The sequence below is a fragment of the Sordaria macrospora genome, chromosome 3, assembly GCF_033870435.1.
Source record: "Sordaria macrospora chromosome 3, complete sequence".
Lineage (NCBI taxonomy): Eukaryota > Fungi > Ascomycota > Sordariomycetes > Sordariales > Sordariaceae > Sordaria > Sordaria macrospora.
Window position 1 is genome coordinate 191,687 of NC_089373.1, and position 18,906 is coordinate 210,592.

Here is an 18,906-nt window from a genome sequence, read left to right on the forward strand (position 1 = left end):
CGGTTTTGTTGGTCTTCCACTTTCGTCAGCGTTTTGCAGTTCCTGTTCCTTGCAGTTCCTGAGAATCCCCAGATTCCCCGCCGTTTCTAAATGAACAGTTCATCACTTCTGTGCTTCTGGCGCGTGCTTCCATCCGTGCCTGGCCTGGTCTCGAACGCACGCGCGTGTACAACGCACCAAGCACAAGCAAGCAAGCAAGCAATGCCATGTGCTATGTGCCATCGCAACTCCCCGTCTTTCGGTCCCTGGCATATCTCCCAGGGTCAAGTAACGTGAGTGACGTCAAAGTAAACATTCAGTTGCAACTCCCATCTCACCCCAACTTCACCTCGAATCAACCATCAAGTCCATGTCAACAAACTTCAAAACCAATGCATCGAGATATCAAGAGGTATATACAGAGACAACATAAAAAACCAATAAACAAAAACTGCATGCACCAAGTACCAAGTAATTTTCGACGCCCCAATATGCATCTGTTTCTCTTTCAGGGACCGTTAAATCTTCGTCGTGGTCGGAGCCAGTTTACTCCTCATCACCCTCTTCCTCAGCAACCTATTATACAGAATCAGTCAGTAAATTATCCACAAATCGCGTCAGCATTCAAATAATTGTGTACTCACCCCCTCATGGAAGTTCATTCCATCCGTAGTCGCCTTAATGATACCCGCACGAATAGTCCAATCACCGAACCTCTCGCCCTCCTCACGCTCCTTAGCGTACCTCCTCAGGAGACCCTTCATAATAGTCAGAATCTCCTCCTCCTTAATGCTGCTCCTGTACAGCTTATTGAGGCGCTGGCCGTGATAACCACCACCAAGGTACATGTTGTAAGCACCGTAGGCCTTGCCGACGAAAGCGACTTCCGCCAACCAGGGACGCGCGCAACCGTTGGGGCAACCGGTCATGCGCATGACGATGCTGTCCTGCTTGAGACCGACCTCCTCGAGGACGCCCTCGAGCTTGGTGATGAGGACGGGGAGGTAACGCTCGGACTCAGCCATGGCGAGACCGCAAGTGGGGAAGGCGACGCAGGCGGAGGAAGAGAGACGCAGAGCAGAGTAGTGCAGGTTGTCGAGCTTGTACTGGGCAAGAAGCTTCTCAAGCTCGGGCTTGTCTTCGTCGGCGACGTTGGAGAGGACCAAGTGCTGGTTAGGAGTGAGACGGAACTCGCCCTTGTGCACCTTGGCGATCTCGCGGAGACCAGTCTTCATCTGGAACTCGGCGGTGTCCTCGATACGGCCGTTCTCGATGAACATGGTGAAGTGGTTGAGACCGGTCTCGTCCTTCTGCCAGCCGAAAGTGTCAACGTTGGAGTCGAAGTGGAAAGAACGGGCCTCCTCGAACTTCTGGCCCCAGTACTCCTCAACCTTGCCCTTGAACACCTCGACGCCCATGTCGTCAATGGTGTACTTAAGACGGGCGTGCTTGCGGTTCTTGCGGTCACCAAAGTCGCGCTGGACAAGCATGACCTTCTCGCAGGCAATGTGCACATCGGCAGCGGTGACGAAGCCGAGGGTGCGACCAGTCTGGGGGTAGGTCTTTTTGTTGTTGTGAGTGGCACCCATACCACCACCGGCGAGCAGGTTGAAACCAGCAAGGCTGCCGTCCTCGTTCTTGATAGCGATCAGACCGATATCGTGGGCGTAGACATCGACATCGTTGTGGGGAGGAATGGCAATGGAGATCTTGAACTTGCGGGGCAGGTAGGTAGGGCCATAGAGAGGCTCAAAGTCCTGGACGGCGTTGCCGCCAACCTGGGTCTTGGCACCATCATCATCGGTCAACCAGATCTCGTGGTAAGCGGTGGTGTTGGGGAGCAAGTGGTCGCTGATGCGCTTGGAGCACTCAAAGACCTCGCGGTGGTACTTGGAGTGAGCGGGGAGAGGGCTGCACATGACGTTACGGTTGACATCACCGCAAGCGGCAATGGTGGTCATGAGAGCGCGGTTGATGGCCTGCATGGCGGGCTTGAGCTTGCTCTTGACGACACCGTGGAACTGGAAAGTCTGACGGGTGGTGAGCTTCATGGTCTCGTTGCCGAGCTCGTTGGCGATGTCGTCCATCTGGACCCACTGCTTGGCGGTAGAGACACCACCGGGCAGTCTGCAACGAATCATGAAGGAGTAGGCGGGCTCGAGACCCTGGGCCTTGCGCTCATCACGGATATCACGGTCATCCTGCATGTAAGTACCGTGGAACTTGGTGAGCTGCTGGTCGTCGGCAGAGATGGCGAGAGTGGAAGTGTCGTTCAAGCCCTGCACGATAGTACCACGGAGGTAGTTGGACTCGATCTTGATGTCCTCGTTGGTCCTCGGGGCAGGCTCCTCAGGAAGGCCATCGACGTTGGCAACGCCGAGAGCCTCCCAGAGCTTGGGCTCCCACTCGGAGTAACCAGTCTGGAAACCATCAGGATCCTGGTCATCACCGAGACCAATGGGAGCCAAAGGCTTAGCACCAAAGTTGGCAAGGACGCGGTCCAAGTCCTTGGCGGGCTTGTTGTAATAGATCTTGTCCTCCTTGCGGGGCCAGTAGTGGCTGTCACCGAGACCGAAGACCGAGTAGCGGACGTTGGCGAGATCAAGGGAAGTGTTGTCCTTGACGGCATGCCAGAACGAAAGACCGTTCTGGGGGAACTCACCCTGACCGGCGGTGGAGGTGATGAACACAATGTTCTCCTCGGTGGCGAGGTCCTCGACGGGGTAGTCCTCCATAGACATGACAGTGGTCTTGAGACCACGGGCACGGCCACGGTTACCCAGGCGCTTGGAGAGGGAGATGGCGTTGCCGTTGTCGGAAGCGTAGAGGATGGTAAGGGGAGCACCAAACAGGCCTTCCAGCAACTGGTTGTAAGCATCCTTGGCCTTGCGCTTCTGCTGGGCACGGATCTCAGTGCCAAAGTCCTCGGAAAGGACAGCACCGAACGAAGGCTCCTTCTTCATAAGCTGGGTAAGGTGGTTGTCGCGGTCGAGGAACTCCTTGAGCTCCTTCTTGATGCGCTCGGAGTCTAGAGAGAAGTTGGACTCGCCCTTCTTCTCGTTCTCGGGGTTCCAGCGGTAAAGGGGCCAGTAGCCGATATCAACAGCCTTCTTGGTCTCCTGGAGGACAGTAAGAGCAGAGTCGTGTTCGCCGAAGTAGGGGAGGTAAGCAAGGATGACGGAGGGACCGTTGAACTTGTCAGCCTCGTCCATAGCCTGGAGGACCTGAGTGTAGGAACTGTAGACAGCGGTGGAGGCAACGTAGGCGTTACCGAAGTTCATGGCATAGAGGCCAATGTCCTTCTTGCGGCGGTTGGCATCGGCAGCGGCACGCTCAGAGTAGGGGGTGGAGTCAATGATGAGCAGGTTGACGTTCTCGCCGGAAGCAAGGACGTGGTGGACACCGGAGTTGCCAAGATCGTAGGACCAGGCATCAGAGCCGACGAGCCAGAGGGACTGCTTGCGGAAGAACTGCTTGTACTCGAGGAGAGACTTGGAGAGGTCAGAGCCATCCTCGGAGAGCTTGGAAACAGCCTCGGAGGCAACCTCCTCGACCTTCTTGGAGTCCTCAGCGTTGGCAACCCACTTGGCGAGAGCCTGCTTGGGAGCATCAGAAGAGAACTGGCCGTTGCTGGCAGCCTCCTTGACCTCAGAGACGAACTTCTGCTTGCGCTCCTTACGGGCGAGGAGGGCACCGAAACCGTACTCGGGAGTGGCGGAGATGGTGTTGGAAACGCCGGCGTTGTCCTTCTCGATAGAGTTGGCGATGTAGGCACGCTCACCGAAAAGCTGGTCGAGGATCTTGGTGTAGGCAGTCTCAAGCTTGGGCTTCTCAAGACCGTAGTCGGAAGCCTCCTTGGGAGCCTCGCGCTCACCAACCTCGAGGTTCTGAACGGGCTTCTCGGAGGTGAGGTTCTGGAAGATACCGCGGAGAGCCTGGACAACGGTCTCCTGAGAGATGTAGCCAAGCTGGTGGCCAACAATGATTTCGACACCGCCAGGACCGCTCTTGACCGAGGTAAGGACATCGATCAGGAGAGGACCCCACTTGGTAGTTTTCCTCGAGACCTGCTCAAGGACGGCTACGCGCTTAACGGACTTGGGAATGGCCTCGAGGAGCTTAGCGCCCAACCAGGGGCGGTAGAGACGGGCAGTCAGAACACCGGCCTTGGTGAAGCTGTCGTCAGACTGAGCCTGGGCAATGGCCTGGGCGAAGAGGGGGGAGCCGGAGCCGAAAACGAAGAGGGCGTTCTCGGCGTTGGAAGGACCGGAGTACTCGAAAGCGTTGTATTGCCTGCCAGCGAGCTCGTTGAGCTTGGACCAGATTTTGGTGACGTACTGGTAGATGTGCTCGGAGGTGACGAGAGGGGCTTGCGCCTCGATGGTGGTGGCGACGGAAGCGCTGGGGGTTGCGCTGGCCTCGCTGGCCTCGCTCTGCTGCTGGCTGGTCTGGGTGGACTCATCGGCGCCGTCCTGGGCGGGGGCAAGAGAATCGGTGGCAGCAGCAGTAGCGGCCTCGACTTCGCGGGCGTCAAGGACGGTCTGGCTGGGAGCCACAGGCTCGGACTGCTCAGGCGCAACGGCTACGCGGCCGTCGTTGGCGTAGATGGAAGAGCCCGAGATGTGGGCGGACTGGAAGCGGCGGACATTGTCGAGGTTGAGAATCTCCTGAACAAGGCTGATATCCTCAGTGGCAATGGGCTGCTCGGAAGCGCTGGAGCTGGGGTCGAAGAAGTGAATAACACCCTTGCCGGAGTGGACGGCGAGAGAGTGAGCAGTGAGGGCCAAATCCTGAGCCTCCTGGAGCGAGTTGGACTGGAGGAACGTCCAGCCGGAATTCCTTATCGAGGTGATGGCGGTGTAGTCTGGGAGGCTCTTGGGGCCCAGAGCAACGTGGAGGACGACTGGTAGCTGGGCGAGCTTGTAAAGGTGGGCGATGCTGGGGAGGAGGATCTCGGAGGTGGTTGTTACCGAGACCAGACGGCCGGAGCGGATGGGTGTGAATACTGAGAGAAGAGGGTCGTTGTTGTGTCTGACGGGGATGATCTCGGTGACGGCATCGGAGGCCTTGGACACGAGGCTTTGTGTCCTGGAAGAGGCGAGGCTCTTGAGAGTGGCCGAGAAGTCGGACTCGGTAGCAAGCGAGGGCTGCACCGAGACGACGACATCGGAGGCCAAGTATGCGATTCTGGCGACTGTGTTTTGCGTCACATATTAGTCATTGTTTTTTATTTCCAGTTTCGCCCCATGTTTGTTTCCAAATCTCGTGATATCGTTCATGGTGTTGAGACATTCCCTTGCCGATTGCGCAATTGGAAAGCACGGGGATGTAGCGGGGCAATGGCAGCTGAGACACAGCATTGCGCCGTGTGCGCTCTGAATCCGGGGTTGGACCGAATTACAGCGCTGAACTGGGAGCTGCTGGAGGGGAAATCGCAGGGGACAGGATCTCTGCTTGGGGGAGGAACTCGGGAACGGGAACACAGGAGGGACAAGGGAAGCAATGATCACTCACCAGCCTCTTGGGGCGTCTTGATCTGTTGTGTGGAAGCCATCGTGGAGTCTGGTGACGGCTGGAGTCTGGGGGAGGAGGGAAGGAGGTATCAATGGGTAGAAAAGAAAAGAAAAGAAGAAAGAAGAGGAAACAAGCAACCACAACTGAGAAAAGAGGAAGAAGTGGTGGTATGACTGAGGGATGGATATGGATGAATGGATGGAATGTATCGATGATTCACACTTCTCTCTCTCTCTTCTTCAGTTCCTTTTTCCTTTTTTTTTGCTCCGAGAAGACAAGAAGAGCAGAACCCTCCAACTTTATCAAGAACCGAGCGGCGGCGGAGGGAACAAAGTCGTCTCAAAAAGTTTGGATGTCGCAATGGGCGGCGGGAAGCGGGACAACCACACCTCACCTCAGGACGTGGAGGTGCACACTTATGTAATTGGTAATGCGTGGGTGCTGAGGTGCTGCTATAACTCACTAACAACCTAGCAACAGCTACCTGAGCTAAACAATCCCCTACACATTTTACAGTGGATAGGTAGGTGCAACGGAAGTGCCTACATCGGCGCCCGGCCCCGCAGTCCACTTGTGGTGATGCCGGCACATGAATGGCTGCGCTGCTAGGCTGGAGCGATTGCGTGATCGGCCTAGCTTGATTCGAAGTCGAAGGGGCACCCACTTTGGCCGGTCCTTTGTATAAATCTACCCTCACCAAGTCTACCAAGTTGCCTCTTGCTAATGACTCTGACGAATGGGATGGTCTGAATTTTCAACTCGCCTTTGTGAGAAAGAGAGTGTCACACCTCTCCGGCCTCCGATCCGCATGCCGCCGAAGGGTATCCAGAGGTACCGCACTAACAAAGTCCTGCTGCCGACCTCGCCACGGGGGTACTCGGGAAGGCAGAGAGACCCAAGAGAAACCAAACCGTTGAGAAGAGACAAACTTCTCCATCCGATGTCTGGTCAGTTCGTTCGTACGATCCAGGGGTTCCGGGTAAACAGCTTCCCGTCTTATCTTTGATATCCACATGGTCTCAGATCTAGTCGAATATCGGACGAAGCTAGGGAGTGTGCAGCATGACTCTATTCCTGGGGTGTAGAGGCAGACAGATAGACGCATGGGCATCACGGAAACAATTTTTGAGATGGTTTGAAGGGTTGGATGACATATCAACAGGAATCCTTTGGCTCTTCCCGAACATCCCCCGAGTCTATTTGTTTAACCCTATAACATCCCGAACTATTTCTTCACTGGCGCTAGGCTATGTAGATATCCCCCACTATTCCATCTCCTGCTGTTTCTTCGCCTTGACAACCTCGTCCGTGGTCCGGTTTCACGGAATGGGTGTGAACACCCCGCGGGGTCAACAAGATGGGGGAGGTGGGCATGTTGAGTGGGAGGGTGTAAGCGAGACAAGGCATGACCAAGACATCTCCAAGAATGGGGGCAGCAATTACAAGGCTGAGCCCTGCGGATATTTAAAGGAAGACTCACCAAAACATGGATATATGGATTTTGACCTATGGTGTCATTACTGCCCTGCTCTCCACTTCTCGTCTTATCAAGTACAGTACAATATGTGTCTGAGCCTATGTTATCAGTTATAGATCTTCCAAATGACTAACCCTTCCATTATTATCATTACGTCGTCCAATATCTCTCTCCGCGCTGGTCCTGGTGCTGATTGATGGTCTAGATATAACCAACTTGTTCCCCCTGGCCCCCAAATGACTTTGCGCCGTTATATCCCCTTTGGAGCCCCATGAAAGGTAGATGATAGGATCGCGGATATGGTGCCCCAGTCGTCCACAGTAGGTGGTTGTACAGATGCGATGCAAGTACAGTCAAAATCCAGAAAAAATGTCCGTCTCAATGTACAGGGAGCCAGTCGCTCGAGGGGAAGATTAGTCTCCCCCTTTGAAAAGGCCCTTCCGCAGTAAATATCCTCCTCTTCAAAAGCAATGCGCCGTGAGGATGGTTCTCTTCGCTCTCGCGGCCAACACCTCGTCTATGCCATGCATGCTGTGTCGTATGCTGGATGATTGCTCGCTATGCCGGCGAGTCTTCGGTGTGTGAACGTCTCAAGGTCCCAAACAGAACCTTTTCAACTTCTGGGCGCCACTCATACCCTCGAATACCTCGAACCACCACCCCTCAACCTCCCCCCAATCTCCCTCGCCCACTCCTCATCCTCCTTCCTGCCACCCAGCCAATACCCCTTTCCAAAGTTAACCATCACCCTACCCATCTTGCCCTGCCACCCCTCACCCAGCGGCGCGCCCTCCACAAACGGATCCGGCGCATGTCCCTCCTCCTTGCCATTATCATCATCCGCCTCGCCCGAACCAAGCGGTCCACCAGCCCACCCGCTATTCATATCCACATACCTCTGCACCACGGCCCTCGCATACGCGCAAACCACCAACGCAAAGTAAATCCTGATAATCGTGAATCCAATAACAAGACACATGCTCGCCGCAGACTCCTGCACGCCCACCGCCTTATTGATCTGATTCTTCTGCGCATCATCATGCTCGTACCCCTCACCGTTGGACGGGCTCGCGCTCTCAGGGATATCGCCCTTGCTGGCGGGGCCCTGGGGGTCGTGGAACTGGCTGAGGTACCAGGTCGTGGCGAAGAAAGTGACGTAGGCGAAGTTGAGGAGGGTGTCGATGGCATACAAAAAGGCGAGGGCGAGACATTGGAAGGGCGACTGTTGGCGGATGTGCGGGATTAGGTAGGCTAGGAGACCGACGACTAGGAGCGAGAGCAGGTAGAGACTGATTTGTAGGAAGGAAAGCGGGAAGCCTGTGAAAATGGCTAGGATGCCGTAGATGCCGGTTATGCGGTTGAAGACGAGCGAGAGCGCGATTAGCTCGGTGCCGGTTTGGAGGGACATGAAGCCGAAGAAGGTCTGTTGTCACGTAGGGTTTAGTGATGCTGTTGCTGTTGCGAGAGGCAGTGTGTAGGGAGGCTCTGGGAATGAGAATTGCGAAAAGACTTACCCTCGGCCGGGGAAACCGAAGTCGTGGTAGTAGACCTCGCGACATGATTATTGATTTGATTTTGTATGTACGGAGAGTGTAGTCGTTAAAAGACTCTAGTTGTGGTGTATATCGCGAAACCAAAGAAAAGCCACAATGGAAAAAGGAAAGGGCAATTGAAGATGACGATGGATGATGATGATGCCGACAGACAAGCAAAAAAGGGGTCTTGATTTGCGGCGGCTGGCGGATGTGAGGTTGCAGCAGCTGAAAGAGCGGATCAAATCCAATGTGATGGCGGCAAAGTGTTTGTGCTTGTGCAGCCAACAAAAGGTGCAGTGCAGTTTGCAGTGGCAGTGGGCGCCGGGGCGGGCTGTGGGCTGGCAAAGTGGGTAGTTGGACGAGTCCGACGGCAGGCAACCGGAATTGGAGATTCAGTTGTGGGAATTTCACAGAGACCACCAATGACGACGGGAACACCCAAATAACGATCTTTTTTTGGTGAACACCAGACCGCAGACCGACGGACTGAGACGGGTTCGCGACGGAGCCCGGGATTTTTACGCCAGTTGCGACTTGTGACTTGCAACACCTCGTTCGCGCGAAACAAACGAAGCGGCGGCGCCAACTAAAGGTGACTGGGGGCATTGAAGGACCCGGATCAATCGGCATACCGTACGAATGCGAATTTGCGACTCCCTAGGGAGTTATTGTTATCCCATTGTTATGCCTCCCTCACCAGCCTTTTCTTTCCAGCCAGGTCCAACGACGCTGAAAGGTATCGTCGTTCGCAATTACCGGTTTACTTGGCATTCGCATAAAATCCGCGGATGAGTTCATCACCATCTGTATAACTTCAACAACATGATGCCATCTTCTTGAAATCGGGCTGCCTCTCGCTTACTCCAAGGCAGTCGCTTTCTCGCGTGTCCTCCCTGTCCAAACCAGCCGCCCAACCGCCTTTCCAGGCTTGCCAGGCCTGCCAGGCTCGACTCGACTCGGTTATTTGATCGCTGGCCTATGACGCAAAAAGTCTTTGGTGGCGAGACGGGCAGGGCAGAGACACTCCCCAATCAACGGGGTTGGTGTTCACAGAGGCTGTTAGGTTGGTGTTAGTGACACCTCTAGCGGCTAACATCTTCCCACACAATCCAGCGGTATGATTGTTAGCTAGATCAGAAACGAGTAGCAGAATCCCGGCTCCGATCAGTGCCAACCTGGACACACCAGCGCAGGGCACCGGAACACACGACCACAAGAGAAATCTCCGCGTACTCCTGGACCCTGGTAAAATCTGTGTTTGGGCCGGGAAGGGAGTGGTTATGCTCATCATAACTAAACTGACCATTTTGGGTACAATCCGCGAATGGACGAACAACTGACGGTATCACCGATTCTTCAGTATGATGTCTAGTCAACAATTTTGAAGTCTGGTTCTTCCTTAGAAGTGGACAACCAAGGACGGCAATTCCGTCTTCGCTCTTTGACAGCGGAAAGACAAGGTGGAGTCCATGTCGGTTTACCCCCTGAATTGGATCCGGACCCTGAACTTCTGAAGAACCCTTTTGGCCCCTTCCCAGGAGATCTTGTCGATGCTCTATCAGGATGGTGATACTGAAGTTGGACATCAACTTGACGCCGCCGTAATGTACAAGTGTTTATAGTTGGGTACGCGGACTCTGTATGTGTCTTCTGTCGGCGTTGCTAGACATAGCTGGCAGTCATGGAGTAGAGTCATTCTGTTGCGGCATACATACCTGATTCGACGTCTTACAACGGTCCAAACTCTAGACCAGCTCGGAGAAGATACCGAAGGATTTCACGAATTGAACACACAGAATCTTCAAAGACCCTTCGAAGGCACCTATGGAGGTCGGGCATGACACCCACGACCGCAACTGGATCCAGTCAAGCCACGGCACTGACAGTGAATTTTTCTCTGGGAGCGGCCCGAGAATCACGCTCTGCTGCGATCCCATCTCCATGTCCATCTCCATCCCCAACCCAAATCTTTCCGAATCCGACCGATCACCGAAGGAGACGTCCATCGGCATCTTTGCAAGGCTGATCATTCATTCATGACTATACTGTACATAGCGTCTTATGTCGCAATATGCAAGCGTGGTAGGTTCCCCAAAAACATCTCTAGGCGCGCGCGGTAGGCCAAGACATCGTCACATCTCAAAACCCTAAACTCCCCAAAACGGAGGTCTTCGTTAGCGTAGATAGCGCTGTTACTGCTCTACACCAAGTGTACATCCGCCCCCAAGTACAAACCCCGGACTCCCGACCGGCACTCGGCGGCTCTCGGTCCGGCCTTTGTTAGACTTGTTAGAAGTTGTACTCCACTTCTTTACCGGCTGGGCGGTACCCCGACACGCCCGACCCTATCGGTCTGGTTGCCGGCAGTCTCCGGGAAAGTCGGGATTGTTCACGACATCCGGGTGATCGAAGGAGGGGCCGGTACGCGTGGGGAAGAGACTGTCCGGTAGATACTTTGGCTCGTTGGCTGGTCTACATGGGAAAGGTGATTGATGGGCCTGGTGGGCAACAGGCGACGACAGGCGACGACAGGCGACGACAGGCTATCGGGACTCGGGATGGCGTGAGAGGGATGGGAAAAGACGACAGAGCCCATGTCTTCTTGGGGGTGGCAGCTGGGCTTTATAGGTTTTTGCGACTGGAGTCTGGTTGATCATCGCTGCCACGGTATTCGGCGGCTTTGGTACGTATCCAGTTCTATCTGATTAGTGTACGATGGTCATCCGTCCTCTCGTCATGTAGCCAAGAGCGATGGATAACTTTGATGGTCTTCAAACTTCTGTCCATGTCGGGCTCTTTTCACTTTTGATGTTTCTTTTTTACGTCTTTTTATTCAAACTTCACCAAACCGGTCATCGCGCCATCTCCTACTCTTTCACTTTCATGTTCTTTTTTTATGTTTTTTCATATGCCTTTTATTTAACTTCCCCAGATCAGTCATCGGGCCATCTCCTAACGACGCTGCCATCGTCTTCCACAAATGCAGCACAAAAGACATCGACAGAAATACCAGAAGCTCAAGATAAATGCCAGCAAAGTTAACATTGGTTACTCAACGCTCCCCTCCCTACCTAGAACCTCACTACGAGCACCGAGCCACCTATCCGATGGAACGACCATCACTACCTACCTACCTACCTACCTACCTACCTACCTACCTACCTACCTACCTACCTACCTACCTACACTAGCATATCACCCAACAGTGCTTGACGAGAAGGATATCGTCAGGGTAATACCCGTGGCACTACATAGCTTTGTCTCTCGCTGGGGTGTTGGTGGTGGACGGAGGGAAAAGATATATATGCTGTCACCGCAGCTTCATATTTTACTCGAGATACAACGTGATCTTCTGTAAGATATGAGATAGTACGTTGACCGTAATCCGCCCTGATAACCTCATATCCGCCATCGAGAACCCGGAATTATCTGTATAATCAGTATCTTGTACAGCTTGCAGGTTACCAAGTTGTTTTTGTCGCGCCCAGTTGCTCGGCATGGTAAGGTAAGGTGGGCAGGTCCATATCCTTGCTGAAGTACTAGTAACAACTTCGGCTATGTTCCCCTTCCAACACTTGCCGGGTGGGTGAAGGGTTCCTTGAATGGAGATATGATACCGAAGTATATGGGACGGGAAGGTCACTTGGGCAGTAGCTTTATCGGGCCAGAGTGACGGAGGTCCACTCTTAATCATGGAGTAACTCGAGGATAACATAATTTGACTGTGTACAGTAAATGTAGGTTGGTGTTTTACTCAATGTTCTTCATTGGGCCACTACTGCTGCTACCTTCGATATGAGGTTGTTGTTGTCGTTCAGCGCAAAGGGTAACGTGCTCCGGCCGCCAACATCAACCCTTATTGTCGTTATCCGTGCAATAAAATCAGACATCATTCGCCGTTCCCAGTCCATAACCCATGATCCATAACCTTTCCGATAACCTTTCCATGCCCAAAAACGAGCGTCCATTCCAAACTCCAGCTATGCCATGCTATCCTTATTCTTCCTCGCCTAATCCTGTCCATGAGACGTTGTCCTGTGTGAGTGTTCACTCCATAGTCCAATTCTTCTTGACCTTCTCCAACCCCTTCATGCTCCTCCGCGCACCGTTGCCAGTAGCAACAGCCGCTCGCTCAAGGGGCAGTTTGTGCTCAACGCGCTGGACCGTGCGAGCAACCGAGGGCGTGATGCGCTGCACGCCGCGCTCGACGGGGTTCTTGAAGAAGTTGATGTTGCGCTGCCATCTGGGGGCCCACTTGGAGGTCTGGCGGGCCACGCGCTCTTCGGCGCCTGGGATGCCCATGGCGAGAGGGGCGAGGGTTCCGACTCCGGCGGCGCCGAAGCAGATGTACTCGGTCATGCCGGCGGCGGGGATGCGGACGGGCATTTTGGTGGTTTGTTTTGGGAGTTTGGTTTGTTTGAGTGGAAATGCTGTGGTTTGGTTAGTAGGTTGTGGTTATAGTTGAGGGATGGTGGGATCTGGTGTTTGAGGGAAGACGAAGGAGTGATGTTGCGTGTGATGATGGAAAGAAGATGCAGTCGATGGGGAAATCCAAAGTGATGATCAAGTGATACAGTGGCTGATTAATTGACGAGATAGTGGCTGTTGATGACCCAACCACATCTGAAGTCTTGTCATCTAAAGATGATATTCGACGAGTGACTAGACGGAATGAATCACAGACGTACCTCTACTTGTGGTTGAGTGTTCTTTGCCTGACCAGCAGTTGATGCTGCACGCTTCGAGTGTTGTAGGCTGTAATGTGCTCGTGTATCTGGACAAATCCGTGAAAGGAGGAAGAGTGTTCTCTGCCGGTGGCACAAGAAGAGGAGAAGAGGCAGAGATATATCTAAGTGGGAGGGACGGGAGTCCCCTTTATGTGGCAGAAATGGGAACCACAACAGAAAGCAGCAGGTATTGTTACTGCTTGTTAGTCTTCTGCAACTCTGGCGGTGGTTTTCTCCCCCTTTTCCACTCAGTGTCCTAACTCGACGCCACCTTTGGGGGGGGAAATGCCCAAGCCTTGACCTCCTGTCGTGTCACTTTCCCCTCCCCGGTTTGCCTTGCAGGAAAGTGGACGGTCCAGACAGGAAGCCGCCTTCCACCTCTGCATATCGTCTCTTGCAGTTTTTCCACTCCCTTCCCTCCGTTCAACGGGATATCGAGACACGGAACCGTCTGGCTGAGGCATGGTGTAACCCAGAACTGAGCGGGGTAAGAGTGGCAGTCAATATCCAAACACCAATCATGGCCTGTGGCTGGACGTCACTTTTGTATCACAGCAGCCCGTCTGTGAGTTCCGTCGTCCGGTTCTTTGATATCGAATGACACCACGGAGCGAGGAGTGGTCTGGTGCACGTGTGTGGTGTGGCTGGGGGAGCAACAAGTTTGCATTCGTGAGTGTGGGGAGATTTGTCGCACAAATAATGGTGAGTATTCGTTGCAGACGCTGACACAGCGAGACACCAAATTAACCAACACATTTTGGTAATTGAGGAAAGCGATATCGACATCTGAATCTCTGTTGTTTAAAACAGGAAAGAACAATTCGGGGACCCTTACCGTCGCAGGGCAGGAGCTAGTCTGGTGGAGCCTCAGGGGAATTGGTCTCCACTTTTGACGCTTTCCCCGGATTCCACCCCCGCAATTTGAGTTAGCGCTGTGGATCCGATGGGGCTCTCGGTCACCACGCCAACCTCAACTGTGAGTGAAGAGGAAGGAGCACTGTGATGAGGAAGGACTGGACTGCTGTATTTGGATCTGAAGAGACGGAAGGTGGCTTCAACATCTCCAAAGAAGTACCTCTTTTGGTGGAGTTTTTGTCACTGTTGAACGCCCATTGTTCCTGTTCATCGCAGCCTTCAACGGCCACTGGCCCGAGACTGGCTCACATCAGCCCTCGCCCACTTCCGAGTTTCCAATTGAGAACTTCTTGGTCATTGTGCAACATGACAGACAAGTCCAAATCCGAATGCGCAACGGCCTTCAGGGAAGAATTTTGCCACTCTCTTCGGCTTTTCAGACACAGCAAACTTGCGAGGTCATTCATAGAGAGATAGACGATGCACGATGTTGGGCAATGTGAAGGATGTCAGACTCTGGATTATTGGTAAAATTCATTGACAGAAAAAGGGACTGGTGCTGACGAATTCAGGGTCCGCCGGGGTCCAGTTGACAGACACCAATGTCGTCTTGGCATTGAACATGGTGCTTGAGTAGAAGTTGAAGAGATTGTGAGCTAAGGTTGCAGTGTTTTGACAGGAAAAACAAACTGATGTCTGAAGAGACTAGAAACGCCCATGTACTTCAGAACAATGGACTTTGCTGCCCAGAGACCATTCAAAACGAAAACCACAAAGTGTCATCCAGTTTGCAACAAGAACTGATCAACGGAAACCATCAATGGCCAAACATGACCTGTTTATGTTGGTACCCTTGAATAGCTTCGAAGTTTTCCTTTCTCTTGGCCAAGGAAAGAGGCAAGGTGCCGGCGGGCCATGTTCACAGAAACACATGTTCAACCCTAACCCGAACCTCATCCACTCTCATCAACCGATAACACGATAGCGCTAAGATAAGGCAAGCGTCCCCTCCGCCCCACATCTTTTTCCAACACCGACATCCAGAAATTTTCAGAAGCGGCGCCCTGGACCGTTCCGCTGTTGTTGACTTTCTGTTGCTTGCTTTCCCCCGATTCCCCGAAAAAGACAACGAGCCTCATCCCACACCCGGCTCGCTGCTTCTTCTTCCTTTCTTCAACCATAACCACTCACCCACATAACCCGTCAAGATGCGTGTCGATCCCTGTTTCTTTTGCGGCCGTCCGGCCTGGCCCTCCAAGGGCATTACCTTTATGCGTAACGATGGTTAGTCTCTATCCCTAATTCTATGGTCAATCATCCGTCAAAGATCCAATGCTAACAAGACACTCCTCCTACAGGCAAGTCCTTCCGCTTCTGCCGCTCCAAATGCCACAAGAACTTCAAGATGAAGCGCAACCCCCGCAAGCTCAAGTGGACCAAGGCCTACCGCAAGAACGCCGGCAAGGAGATGGTGGTCGACAGCACCCTGCAGTTCGCCGCCCGCCGCAACGTGCCCGTCCGCTACGACCGCGAGCTCTTCCAGAAGACGGTCAAGGCCATGGAGCGCATCTCGGAGATCCGCCAGCGCCGCGAGCGCATCTTCTACAAGCGCCGCATGGCCGGCAAGCGCGCTCGCGAGGTCGCCGCCGCCCGCAAGCTGGTCGCCGAGAACGAGCACCTGCTCCCCCGCCTGCGCGGCTCCGAGAAGAGGAGACTGGCCGAGCTCGCCAAGGAGACGGGCCAGGACGTCGAGGAGCTCGAGCGCGACGAGCTGGCCAAGAAGGCCGCCAGCAAGAAGACCAAGGCGTTCGGCGGCGAGGTCAAGAGGCTCCGCGTCAGGACAGACGGCGGCGTGGAAGAGATCTCGGAGCGCGTTGGTGGTGGAAACGTTGTCGATGAGGATGATGACAATGACGACGAGAACGATTTCGAGGACGTTAACGACGATGACGAGATGGACACCGACTGAGCGACCAGCATCAGTACTATTACTACCACGACCGCGACCACCACCAACACCACCACCACCTCCATCACCAACACAACCGGAACCAGCCACCTCTTTTCTAAGCGTCGGGATCACTAAAACGCTGTTTGTTTCTTTTCTGGAACGAACTCCCTCCCACGCGGCTGTCGATACCACAATGTGGGGAAGGGTTTGCTGTTTTTTCTATAAGACGGCGGCCCTTCCTCGCCACTGAGACCTGTTGAGTTGACTTGTCAACAATACAAGTCAACTACGACAAACAGACCCGGTGCAAAAAGAATCGACAATGATAGAAGGAGGAACGGACAGCCACACTCTGACTGTGAACAGCACTGTTGGTTTTGGACCGCATCCGGAGCAATGGCTGCTTCGGGCATATACCCCTTGGTTGGTCGCCACAGGTTATTGGGAGATACATTTTCGGAACCATGGTTTTCAGGGGCATCAAATCTACCTTTAGTAGCAAAGCATATTTTCGGTCTTTTTTATTGGAATCGGCGAATTTGGCGTTTAATAGACACAGGGGAGACCCAAGATATGAAGTTACTTCTTGTTTTTTCTTTCTGCCATGTCTGTCTCTTGTCCTTGTTTATAGTAATTTTCCGTAGTACTTGTTCGGACTTAGCATCGCAGGTCTTCATCATCGGAAACCGTGACACTGATGCATACCGTAGCTCGAGACCTTCTTACTCTTGAATTCGAAGCTATCCAAACACGTTAAGGTCAATTCAGCCTTCTGCTCTGTGATCTTATCTTCACTTGGAAAAAAGGAGACAACAGCACAACTGCGTTGAACGGCGAAAAGGCGATGGACTTCAAGTCAAGTAGATACGGGTAATTACATGTTTTATCATATTAATATAAACGTTAAAACCAAAAACCAGACCACCCCCCCTCTTCTTTGCATGCATGCTAATGCTCCGATCGCCAAACCGTAAGCACAAACACAGCCAGCCAAGTTCTTCTTCATTATTTGCTCTCCGTTTGTTGTCAGGTTGTCTAGTAGAGCGAGCCCCACCTCTATATCCCTCCTACCCATCATCATATTTCCCATTACATTTCGTTCGTTAACCTCGTTAACATCTCGTTGGTCAACATGGTCATCGTCATCCATTGTTTCCTTCATGTCCCCTCGACTTCCTCAACCCAGCCCCGTCACAGTTTCCCAGCCCAGCAACCCCTTTGTCTTCCCCCAAACCTGTCCGTCCCTCCAGGTTCCTCCCAGACATACCACATACCATCCAGACAGACAGACAGACTTAACAAGCGCACCCCTCCTGCGCCACCGTCTCCTTACTACTAACGTCAATCCTCGTCGCCGCACCACCGCCTTGTCCACCAGCCGCACCGCCCTCGCCACCGGTCCCCTCCATCCCCGGCAGCGCCTGGGCTATCCTCTTGAACAGCGTCTTGACGTTGTGGCCCAGCTTCGCCGATGTCTCGACGAACATGAGGTTGTTGCGTCGGGCCTCTTCCTCGCCTTGGGCCGTGGTCACTTCGCGCTTGTCGTTCAGATCCGTCTTGTTGCCGACTAACACGATGATCACGTCGTTGCCGCGCTCGGCGCGCACGTCGTCGATCCATTTTCGTGTGTTTTGGAAGGATTTGGCGTCTGTTTTTGGGGGTAAGTGTTAGTAAATGTTAGATGGGAGAAACTGGGGAGGCCGGGGGTTATGGCGGGGTGGAAGGCGGTGAGTGGTAAAGCTAGCGTAGCCGACGGGGGATATAAGCACGTAGGAAAGGTGGCAGATGGGGAACATACTAGAAATGTCATAAACCACCACAGCCACCGACGAGTCGCGGATGTACGAAGGGATCAGAGACCGGAAACGCTCCTGGCCGGCTGTATCCCAGAGCTGTAGGCGGACTGTTCGGTCTTCGAGATACATGGTCTTTTCCATAAAGTTAGCCAACATCTTCTTCCATTGTGTCCTTCGGGTGCTGCTCGCTGCGGCGGCGCATGTTGCCAGAAAGCGGTCAAGACGTCAAGAGGTGTTGAACATGCCTTGGAAAGGAAATCGATACCAATGGTGGCTTGGTACATGTTATCGAACGAGTCGTACATGAAGCGTGTGATGAGAGACGTCTTGCCGACTGTTTGCGCGCAATGGTTAGGTTAGTATATCGGTGTGTCTCGTTCTTAGAGATGGTGGTTGCATACCGCTTTGCTCGCCCAAGAAGACCAACCTGATGAGGAGTAGTGGTTAGCATCTTGTCTTGTTTTTTTTCTGTTTTTTTTTCTCTCGAATGCCATGCCCGGCTATGGAAGCGGAGTGTCGGTCGGGTATGCTGTCTTACTTGAACTTCTTCAAGGGGTTGTTGTATGACCCGCCTGCTTGCGCCATTGTGATGGATGTATGGTATGTGTTTGCGGATTAAACGGATATTTCGCGGGGTAGCTAGCTGGTGCTGAAGGGATTCGGAATCGAAGGAAACACGGTCAAGGAATGAAGCTTTCGGACTTTGGAGGAAGTGGTTGTTAAGTGGCAGAAAGTTTAAGGCGGTCGGAGTTGAGGTGGTCTAGAGTTGTCTGTCGAGCGAGGGATATGGATCGAAGTGTGGAAGTGGACGGCGGCGGAGAGTTGCCGGAGACCAGTTGCAGCGGTTGAGTGGTCTCTCAGTGGTGCGACGGACGGGGGCGTGGCCGGGGGTGTCAATGGAGCTGGAGACAAGTGCTTGGTTGGAATCAGGTCGGTCTTTTTGGATCCAGTCGGGGTCCCGTTGCCGAGTCGATTGATGGATTGATTGTTGCTGGGATCTTGGTAACTACAATAAATAGATAATCGGATCGAGGAGATATATGGAAGACTTTTTATAAAATCTACAAACGAA

At 53.3% G+C, this 18,906-nt stretch overlaps 5 protein-coding genes across 5 annotated transcripts; 1 reads left to right on the top strand and 4 right to left on the bottom strand.

The window, feature by feature from the left end:
- Positions 1 to 365: 365 nt before the first annotated feature.
- SMAC4_07163 (uncharacterized protein) lies at positions 366 to 5,783 on the bottom strand. Its single transcript, XM_024655867.2, has 3 exons — positions 5,494 to 5,783; positions 624 to 5,173; positions 366 to 555 (listed from the first exon to the last, which is right to left on the bottom strand). The coding sequence occupies exons 1-3, from the start codon at positions 5,531 to 5,533 to the stop codon at positions 526 to 528; spliced, it is 4,620 nt and encodes a 1,539-aa protein (XP_024511689.1). The 5' UTR covers positions 5,534 to 5,783; the 3' UTR covers positions 366 to 525.
- An 882-nt stretch (positions 5,784 to 6,665) lies between these two features.
- Positions 6,666 to 9,111, bottom strand: SMAC4_07164 (uncharacterized protein; the record flags this gene model as incomplete). Its single annotated transcript, XM_003347259.2, has 2 exons — positions 6,666 to 8,393; positions 8,485 to 9,111. The coding sequence occupies 2 exons, from the start codon at positions 9,109 to 9,111 to the stop codon at positions 7,602 to 7,604; spliced, it is 1,419 nt and encodes a 472-aa protein (XP_003347307.2). The 3' UTR covers positions 6,666 to 7,601.
- A 3,441-nt stretch (positions 9,112 to 12,552) lies between these two features.
- SMAC4_07165 (uncharacterized protein) lies at positions 12,553 to 12,891 on the bottom strand (the record flags this gene model as incomplete). Its single annotated transcript, XM_003347260.1, has 1 exon — positions 12,553 to 12,891. One exon carries the CDS (start codon positions 12,889 to 12,891, stop codon positions 12,553 to 12,555), a length of 339 nt encoding a protein of 112 aa, XP_003347308.1.
- Positions 12,892 to 14,911: 2,020 nt separating this feature from the next.
- On the top strand, positions 14,912 to 16,660 carry SMAC4_07166 (ribosome biogenesis protein RLP24). The gene is made up of 2 exons (XM_003347261.2): positions 14,912 to 15,371; positions 15,446 to 16,660. The coding sequence occupies exons 1-2, from the start codon at positions 15,296 to 15,298 to the stop codon at positions 16,054 to 16,056; spliced, it is 687 nt and encodes a 228-aa protein (XP_003347309.1). The 5' UTR covers positions 14,912 to 15,295; the 3' UTR covers positions 16,057 to 16,660.
- A 225-nt stretch (positions 16,661 to 16,885) lies between these two features.
- SMAC4_07167 (uncharacterized protein) lies at positions 16,886 to 18,876 on the bottom strand. Its single transcript, XM_066090579.1, has 5 exons — positions 18,373 to 18,876; positions 18,236 to 18,261; positions 18,080 to 18,168; positions 17,837 to 17,966; positions 16,886 to 17,686 (listed from the first exon to the last, which is right to left on the bottom strand). Exons 1-5 carry the CDS (start codon positions 18,417 to 18,419, stop codon positions 17,334 to 17,336), a joined length of 645 nt encoding a protein of 214 aa, XP_065946357.1. The 5' UTR covers positions 18,420 to 18,876; the 3' UTR covers positions 16,886 to 17,333.
- Positions 18,877 to 18,906: the final 30 nt, after the last annotated feature.

Coding starts and splice junctions, on each gene's coding strand:
- SMAC4_07163 (XM_024655867.2), bottom strand. CDS start 5,533: ATGGCTTCCACACAACAGATCAAGACGCCCCAAGAGGCTG. Junction 5,174..5,493: donor CAAGACGCCCCAAGAGGCTG/GTGAGTGATCAT, acceptor CGCAAAACACAG/TCGCCAGAATCGCATACTTG. Junction 556..623: donor GAATGAACTTCCATGAGGGG/GTGAGTACACAA, acceptor TCTGTATAATAG/GTTGCTGAGGAAGAGGGTGA.
- SMAC4_07166 (XM_003347261.2), top strand. CDS start 15,296: ATGCGTGTCGATCCCTGTTTCTTTTGCGGCCGTCCGGCCTGGCCCTCC. Junction 15,372..15,445: donor TACCTTTATGCGTAACGATG/GTTAGTCTCTAT, acceptor CTCCTCCTACAG/GCAAGTCCTTCCGCTTCTGC.
- SMAC4_07167 (XM_066090579.1), bottom strand. CDS start 18,419: ATGGCGCAAGCAGGCGGGTCATACAACAACCCCTTGAAGAAGTTCAA. Junction 18,262..18,372: donor AACCCCTTGAAGAAGTTCAA/GTAAGACAGCAT, acceptor ACTCCTCATCAG/GTTGGTCTTCTTGGGCGAGC. Junction 17,967..18,079: donor GTATCGATTTCCTTTCCAAG/GCATGTTCAACA, acceptor TTTATGGAAAAG/ACCATGTATCTCGAAGACCG.